This window comes from Stegastes partitus, unplaced genomic scaffold (assembly GCF_000690725.1).
Source record: "Stegastes partitus isolate 25-593 unplaced genomic scaffold, Stegastes_partitus-1.0.2 Scaffold289, whole genome shotgun sequence".
Taxonomy (NCBI): domain Eukaryota; kingdom Metazoa; phylum Chordata; class Actinopteri; family Pomacentridae; genus Stegastes; species Stegastes partitus.
Window position 1 is genome coordinate 247,258 of NW_007578020.1, and position 9,441 is coordinate 256,698.

Genomic DNA, 9,441 nt, shown 5'->3' on the forward strand with positions numbered 1-9,441 from the left:
CTACCCAAGCTGGAGGACCTTCATCGGTCTTAGTGCCTCAGGAGAACCAACACCAGCCTGAAGAACTCCGACCACGCGGGCCACTTCCTGTTGGAGCTGCTGCCGTCGGGCAGACGGCACAGAACCATCAGAACCAGAACTAACTGAAAACCAGCTTCTTTCCAACTGCTGTCAGAGCCGTAGACGCCTCTTTATCGTAATAAGTGCAATATTTTGTTAATATGCAGCTGCCACCACCTCTGGGCAACACACACCGTGCTCGTGCTTATTATTTAATTTCTTCTTTTTATGTAGAGTTTTTTAAATATATATTGTATATAGTTGTTTACAAAGTTTTTATATTTCTTTGCACCTTACTTTTCATTGTTCTCGTTGCAGTGACACCAAAGTGAATCTGAATCTGGCGTATTTTATCTTTGTTTTCTCACTTTTTGCTGGTTTCACTGTTCTGCTCTCCTTCATGACCGCCGGACTCGACACCGTGAGCATTTCACCGTGAACACTGGTGTGTAAAAATAATAAAATAAAGAATTCTGACACGTGCAATGAAAAAAATCTGCAGTAACGAATCCATTTTTTCTCCTTTTCCTCACAAAGATCAGCGTCTAAAACAACCAGAAAGCAGCTGATCGCCGTCATCGCTGCTGGACGTGACTAACACCGTCAGCGTCACATCGTTTACTGATTTGTTGAATTTGTTGGATTTTTGTTCTCTCTGCAGCTTGTTCTCCACCAAAGATAGTTTTAAAGTAAAAAGAAGCATCAACCTGTAATTAAAACGTGCAGCAGCTGAATGATCAAACTGCAGCTACATAAAACTACAGCACAGTCTGTTCAATGTAAAAGAGCGGCGAAGTACGAAGCAGATGAAGGCAGAGTCCTGAGGTGGACCGACTGTGTGAAGCACACTGATTGGACCCACAATCTGTAAACTAGCCGGGTTACATAACAGCGCTGTGCGGCCGCAGACTAAAAGTAGTAATGTCATAGCTGAGTGTAACGTCCAAACAAACATCATTCTGCAAAATGCATGAGGCTGAAGTAAAAGCACAGAGACAGAGCTGGGTGATTACAGCAGGTCAGGCTTCTGGGAAATCAGGGCTGTGGGCGCACACGGGACCGGGTCTGGACCACGCAGCACACACGGTCCGGTTAAAAACGGGCAGAGGTGCAATAAATGATCGCCGGGCTTCAGGGAGGAGCAATCAAAGCGCCTCGTTATCTTCCCTTTAATGTAATTTTTCTTTGCACAGTTTTTCTGATGCAGACAACAGCCTGAAGTGGATCCGGCGTTAATAACTCGCGCTATCAGAGCAGATAAAGAGCCGCCGCAAACAAAGAGGCGATAACAGCCTGAAGTCAGACGAACCTATAGAGGAGGATGTTACACATGTTTAATGTACAGGAGGGAATAAAATGGTTTTCAGATTATTAACATTCTTCAACCAGATATGTCAGAAGTACCTTAAAGGCTTAATCACACTCGCTGCTTGATTTCACTGTGACGCAACAGAGCAGCTGACAGATGAGGCAAGAAGCAAACTGAGAGCTGATCGAGTCACAACACACGGAGTAGAAGTGCACAAAAACACACCTGAAAGTCCAGTCTGAACCCAGACGGTCACATACAGTCAGATGTCTTCATCACCGTCCATTAAAGAAAAAACAAAACTCACAATAATCACTCAAATAACCAGAAACTGACAAAAGTAATAATAAATAAAAATTTGCTAAATTATAATTTAGTGAAATAAGATGTTGCTTTTGAATTTGGTTGAAAAGAATAATTTTTGAAAAAAGAAGAAGTCTGAGAGTTACAGGAAACACCTGATGGCAGTGATTGGTTCAAAGTGTTGTTCAACTAAATGTTAGTTTACGGCTCCATCATGCTGGGTTTTTTTTGTCTGTTTTGTTTTTTATATATTTCTGTTGAACCACAATTCAAAAGCAACGTCATGATTTTCATTACATTTTTATTTATTATTAATTTTTTTTTTTTCCTTCTTTAACGGGAGGCTGTGAACACATGTGATGACTGTTTGATCCGTCTGCCGTCAGCTAAGTGTAGTTTCTCTGAGGTGATGCGTCCACACGACCAGATGGCCGTCGTCTCTTGGCCTGGTCTGCAGCTTCTTTTTATATGATTTGCTCGAGCTCAGCAATCTGCTCCGCGGATCCTCAGCTGCTGGAGTCGAATTAACGAAACCGTCTCTCGCGCATCATTTTAACGCCACGCAGCGAAGCTCCGTGCTATTTGTGTGCAATCCCACGAAAGCGCGTAGCAAAGTGAGATATGCGGCTGATTGAGACGGGCTTCCTAATCGCTTTATAAAGAAACCCTAACGGATAGATCGGCTCCGATACGTGTGACATTGTGTGAAGGCCGCTTATAAATCCTGGTTATTTCTGACAAAAAGATGTCACAGTGCTATTTAATCATTCCTGACACACCTCCTACAGCAACATATTCTCCTCCTTGGAGAAGGAAAGGTCACAACATAAAGCCCGGCCATGCATCACACACACACACACACACACACACACACACACACACACACATATATATCTCCATCCTTCTGAGGACATCTGTTGACATAATACATTCCCGCGCTTCGTATTCAAACCTTAATTATCTCAACCACACGCTGACCCTGAGAGACTAAACGGGACGGAGCACAGAGCTCACGTTAAACAATTTAGCAACACATTCATAAAAGAAGCATGTAAATATAGGATAAAGAAACCCTGTAAATGGGAGCACAAAAGAGCTGTTTCTAGGGGGGGGCACTGGAAACAAATAAATAAATAATAGCCATGGCTAGGTCATGACTGCTGTTGCCATGGTGACTCATACATTCAACCACCCATCGTCTCCACATTAGTCACAAACCGCCGTGTTTCCGTATTTGGTGCCTTTTCTGTTTTGTTTAGTTCTTTTCTAACTTCCGCGCCTGTTGTCATGTTAGCCGAGTACAAAGCACTTGGTGGAAAACAGAAAAAACAAAACTGACAGAACCGGGTCCAGGGCGGGCGGCCGTCTGCCTGGACCAGCCGGGGTGAGGCCGGAGCAGAGAGAGGAAACAACAAGAACGGTGGGTAGATGTTAGTTAATACGATATCTGACCAAACAGGTGTTTAAGCATCTTCACAGAAATAATCTCCAAATACGTGTCATGTGACCAGGCGGTGTAGCTGGAAGCAGACGGTTGTTTGGCTGTAGGAAGGAGGAACAACTACGATGGAAAGTTAAGATTTGTCTAGATGGGCGGAGCGAGGTGGAGCTGATACTAAAGGTAGCACAGGTGTACGGCGGCCATGATGACAGGAAACACTGACCGGGAGTTTGACCAGAAAGTCCTTGGATTTGTTGGGTTTTCATGTCTCTTTATGTAAGGTCCTAACCTTAATGCTACATGAGTGCGATTAATCTCCATAATTATTAATACTGTTGGCATTAATATTTAGGTAAAGTTGTATTTTACAGTCTTTTGTCGGGTTTGTTTCTTTAATGTTCACTCGTGTAAATTCACACCATAAACACCTCTGAAGGGTCTTAACCTCAATATTTAAACTTGTTGGGTAAATTAGTTTTCTCTGACTTGCCTTGACTTGACCAATCAGTGAAGAACACGTAGTGACGACATGTCTGTGAAGGTTCTCCAGGTCATGGTTGTTCTCGTAGTTTAATCGTAGCAACTGCTTGAGTTCCTTGAAGACGTTCCACCTCTCATCCAAGAGGCTTCATCAGTTCCGACTGACTGGTTGGGAGATCCAGATAAATTAATGGATCCTTAAGGATATCAGTATCTGGATCTCCCAACCAGTCAGTCAGAACTGATGAAGCCTCTTGGATGAGAGGTGGAACGTCTTCAAGGAACTCAAGCAGCTGCTACGATTAAACTACGAGAACAACACATAGCGAGCGATAAGAGACCCAATCAGGAGGCCAACATGAGTGCTTGCATCGAAGCTTTCTAAAGTCTCCGTTTCTGTCAAAAGGTTTTTCATATTAAAAAAGGGTTCGGCCACTTCTCCAGAAGTCTACATTGTTGGAGTGCTGCAGATGCAACATATGAAGCCTACATACGTCACCTCCACTCTCAGCTTAACCTAAACCTGTCCTCAGCCTCAAACAGCCAAGTTGTCTTCACTCACAAATCCATCCACCAACATGCACCAAACAACTCTCAGAACATGAACGACTGATAATAAAAGGTCTTCACACAGTTAACACGAGTGTACGCAGAGATGTGTAAACTGCCTGGGTGTCCTAACGGGGATGATAAGACCGAGAACCCAGATCGAGGCAGCATCTAAACCAAACTCCCTGAGTGAATAAAATGAGATGAGGGACCTGGACTTATCACACTTCACACTGAAGAAAGCACCACATGGGAAAGAAGCAAAGGGTTTCCCTGAACACATTTATGAGGAAAATTACAGAAACGTCTAAAATTATCTTTCAATATGCTATCAGCCAAACCACAAGTACAGATTCATCCTACATCTAAAATATGAATAATATTTTTAAAAATCATCCGCGTGTTGTTCTGCTGGAACATGCATGATTATAAATTAGGGGAAAAAATATATTTGATTTGTGTGAAATGAGGGAATCTTTGGGAAATTGTGCATAAATCTGGATGACACACCAGCAAAGTGTCTGAAACGGAGACAAACTGCTGCTGCAGGACGTTCTGCTGCTGGCAGACGTCACAAACCACAGAAGGAGAAAGCAGTAGGTGATGATCAGTGGCGTGCCGGCCAGCGGGCGAGCTGGGACAAACCCCAGCGGGCCGCGGTACCAGAGGACCTGTGGATCGTCAGAAAATCCATAAAGTTTTTACTGGGCCTGTCTGTCATCCAGCCCCCCGGACCAGTCCTGAGGATGAATGTGTTTCCCAGGACGGCCCTGATGAGGAGCAGATAGTGATTGCAAACAAAATCAATGCCAGATTCAAAATCAATGCTGTTGTAGTCCTGATAAATGAGAGGACAAAACAAAAGCAGTGCCATGAGATGTTCAAATGCAAATATAAAAGCAGATGAAGTAGGTTTATGGAGGGCTGTCTACCTGATCAGGCTGCTTTTAGGTGTTTTTCATGCAGTCATCTACTCAAACTGTGCAGCTCTCTTAAGCTGAAGTCAGAATAAGATAATAAAATGCTTCAATTCCCCAGTTTGAGTGACACTCATAACGTCATGGATGAAAACATCCATGACGGACTGATTCACTGATATTTAATCTACATTTTCACAAGATAAAACCTGAGAAATCTGAATAACGTTCGTTGGCCGTGAGTCAACTCAAACCCCCTGAAACCCAAACATCCAATAAAGAAAGACGCCACTCGAGGCTGTTATAATTACTATAGTTGTGCTTTCATGTCACCTGTGAGAGGTGTAATTGGATTTTTTTTTTTTTAATGGGAATGAATTGGTGCATTCAATTAGCAAAACAATTCCACCTTTGTTCACGTGCTTGAAAAATAAATGAGGGATTACAGCCAGAGGTGGACAGACGTAATATTAGTGCAATTATCCACAACAGTGCTAAGCTAAAATATTCAAAATGATATTTAAAGGGTGTTTGAGTGTCCAAAATCCATCCATTCATAATATTAATAATAATACTGAATATGATCATCACTCAGAGGAAGCAGCTCTCTGCATGAAGCTGCACACTAAAGATAATTAAAAGAGCCAATAAAACAGTTTGGGACTATATTTATAAGGATGATTCATTTCATACGTCTCCAGACACACACACAAGCAGACAAGTGGTGAAAAAAAAAAAATTACCATAAGTCATTTTGGAGATCAGTCAAAGTGCGAAAGTGAATTTCAATATGAGAGCCGATCTCACGGCGGTTGGTTTGAGCGAGTGAGAGGAGCTGTGCCACCCCTAATTACCAGAGACAGATCGAGATGAGATTATCCAGCTCTCTAATCTGTCTTATAAAGTTCTTATAAAGAGGATAATAGGACAGAGATGGATGGAGCTCCTCGACAGGCGGTTATCACGAGAAGCTGCTGCTGCACATATTCTGATGAAGCACCAATGAGGTTGATCTGTAAACATCAACTGTGCTGAGAAGAAGCAGACAGGACGAGTCATCTGTGAGGATTTGAACACTTCAGTCTATTTCAGGATTATTTTGACTAATATTCTGAGTGAAATTGTTGGTTTCGGGTCCAGTTTCTTGCCACATTGAGCAACCGAGCCACTTTTTTTCCCCCTGGTTATAAAAGTTTTGGGATCAAGTTGTCAACAACAGACATTTTCCACATCTAGTCAAAAAAACAACTGCCATGTGCACCGCGAAACATGTCAGATTGCAGGCAGATACAGATACAGTGAGAATCCTGAGACACATGCAAGTCATCACGGAGGAAAACACAGTCATGAGGTAGAAATTAAACGCTCGCGAAGGTTTCCTGAAAGCACGGCTTCCTCCTAATAAATGTAATAAGTGAGTAAGTGAGGCAGCCTGCCACGGCGAACAAAGGCGCTGTGAGGCTTCGTCGGCGAGCTGTCACTGCTGCTTGTCTGCTGAGGTGTGAAACACAATGGAGACGTCCCCTGTCTGTTTCCATATCAGCCCATTTCCTTCAGATGAACACGCCGGATAAGAAGTGGCAGGCCCGGCCGCCGGTCCACCGGGCCTCCTGTGTGTGGATGTGGGTGATACTACGTGTGGAGCCTGTGGAAAGTGGCACAGTCCGTCCTGCACTTTAACAACCGTATGCCTTAATTTGAAAAAAACCCCTCATATTCTGTGTTTAAACGCAGACACAGACTTTCCACTCTCAGTTTAGATTCAGTGAAATCTATGGTCCCGTTTGGTCGCAGTTTGGAAAAAAAACACTTTTTTGTGTGTGTGTGTGTGGAGAAGACTGAGCAAACAGCAAACTTAAAAACGGGTAAACACCGTCCACAGACAGAGCCTTTTAACGACTGAATGTTGAATCAGCTATAAATACACAGCTATGTTATAATTGTTTTCCTCTGCCATCTAAACCAATGAGTCTAGAGGTCCACTGCGGTACAGTGATGGACCACATCACTGGGAAAATGCACTATACCTCAGAGCCTGGGCGAACTGCCTGTTGAATGCACAACAGCCTCAGCCAAAACACACAGAACCAACTCGGTGTGCTGCTCTGCCTGCACACTGTGTATGAGTGTGTGTGAGTGTGTGTGCAGCAGGCTTTCTGGGTACAGCCATGGCAAAGTTTAAAAATATAAATCACAATGTCAGGAAAAAAGTAAACCATCCCAGCAGCGGATCAGAGACGTGAATGAAATGATGTGAGAGGAGGACGTGCAGCAGCTTGAGCAGGTGAGCGGCCGGCCGAGCTGTGAAACAATCCGTAGTAAACATAAAGCCCTGCCTATTAGAGAAACTAGGTTAACAGGCGCCGCTTTGCACAAACACTTATTGTGCTGCAACCGTGGGGAGATGCACTTAATGGAACAAGAGCGTAATCACAGCTGCTTGTTGTTAGCGTGTCAACCTGTCGGGTCCGGCTGTGAAACTGTCAATACGTGTGTCAATACTCGGCCAGGTGTCTGGAAGCTCAGAAGCATTTTACATATAAAACATGCAGCTCAGAGACAGTTAAAGGTGTTTAGAGTTCATTCAGCATCTTTAATCAGCACTGAACACCACAGTCATGATGTGCATGAGTGAACTTTGCAGAACTGAGAGCAAGTTTTGCAGATATGACTTTTTTTTTTATTGTATTGATGCACAAACAGGTGGAAGGCTGCAGTGACAGATGAAGGAAACACCTCAGCAGCATCACACAACAACATGCACAGAATATATGTGTTCAATGTGCACAGAAATAGAAAATGAATCAGACTTACCAGACATAAACCGCTGAGCAGTGAGATGAGGAGAAAGTCCAGGTTGTGGAGCAGCACAGAGGATCCCATCCCTGACCTGAGGCAGCTCTACCTCCAGGACTCCTGGCAGGCAGGGGGGCTCGAACAGACGCTGATGAAGCTCAGATTAAATTATTTAATCTACTTAACTCTCTTCAAAGTGGAGCGACTTGTGTCTTTTCACTCCATCTGGCCTCTCGGTGCTTATGGCGGCTTGTGAAATCATAACTCTGTAATCGCCTCGCTCTGCCCCCTTCGATTTAATTTCCTATAATCTACTATATGCTCAGGCTCAGCCGGCGCGCTTTATTTCTCTGCATCTGTCTTTTTTCCTCTTCTGAAATTACATCCACATGTCAGAACTATTTATGTCGCTCTCGCTCTGCGGTGGGAAGTTCAAATGATTCTTTGTAGGGAAGAAACCAACGCTGTATTTTTAGGTCTTTTAAATTTCCCCTCAGACTAACTTAAACACTTCAGTATGGAGCCGCGCGCCTTATGGCTTATTCCAGTCCTCTGGTCCAAACGTTAGATCAGTGTTAGACAAAAAGAAAAAGAAAAAGAAAAGAAAGAAAAGCCCAAATTGTATCACTCCATCACCAGTCGCTGTTGAATTTCACAGCTTCATTTCTGCTCTGACTCATGTCCCCATCAACGCCTTCATGCGTCGCGCAGCGAAGCCGCAGCAGCAGCAGCAGCAGCAGCAGCGGTTCTGACGGACTCCACCAGTGAAGGAGCAGCTTTGTGCCAGAGCAGGGCGTGAAATTACCAACTTTTCATACAAGCGATTTGCAACTCAATCAGTGCACCGCCGCTCTCTGCTTTTTATTTTTTTTTCTCTCTTTACGAATTCACCCAAACATCACATGGAAACGTCTCGTCTGTGTTACTTCCAGGAATCGTGCGCAACACGCGTGGCACTTCAGCGGCGAACTGAATGTATGAAACTCGGCTCTGTTTACCAATGGTGATGTAAAAAAAAAAGAGAGAGAGAGAAAAAAAGAGCTCAGAGAAGAAGACAGAAACGCCAACTTGGCTTCAAGAATCTCTACTTACTATCGAGAAAGAGCCAAAGTTCGCCCTGACGGACAGATTACGCGCGGACGCCTGAGTGTTTGTGCGCAAAAGTAAAAGCAAAAGTTGAAGTTTCTCGTGTTGGGAAGCGGCTCCAGATGTGGCAGGCGGCAGGTCGTGTTCAGTAGTGAGTATGTGGATGGAAAAGGGGGGGCGGAAAGGAGGCAGGTAGGGTGGAGCGTCGGAGCCTCTCATTGGTGCGCGCTCTCTTACGTTGGAATAAACCACGACTCCGAAATGACATATTTTCTCACCCCTCAAACAAACTCCACATTCAACAGATCGTAGGGCCTTTGCCAAACCACTTTTTTCCCCTGCAGTCTCTCAAAAGTTGCATCTAGTAGGATTGGATTACCGAGACATAATGCAGGAGATGTTTGAGTCCGTGTGCTGCTCCACTGTTACGCTCCTCAAGCATCTTGAACGTTTAACTTTTTAATCATTGTTAAGATGATTTGCCACGCAGCGTTCATGTA

General features: G+C 44.0%; 1 protein-coding gene across 1 annotated transcript in view; it reads right to left on the reverse strand.

Moving 5' to 3' along the window:
* The window catches only part of pth1r (parathyroid hormone 1 receptor), a 49,388-nt gene extending 40,368 nt beyond the window's left edge, over window positions 1-9,020 (reverse strand). The window contains exon 1 of the mRNA XM_008282892.1: window positions 7,874-9,020. Coding sequence (XP_008281114.1) covers window positions 7,874-7,942 — 69 coding nt within the window. The 5' untranslated portion in view covers window positions 7,943-9,020. The remainder of the gene's footprint in view (window positions 1-7,873) is intronic.
* Window positions 9,021-9,441: the final 421 nt, after the last annotated feature.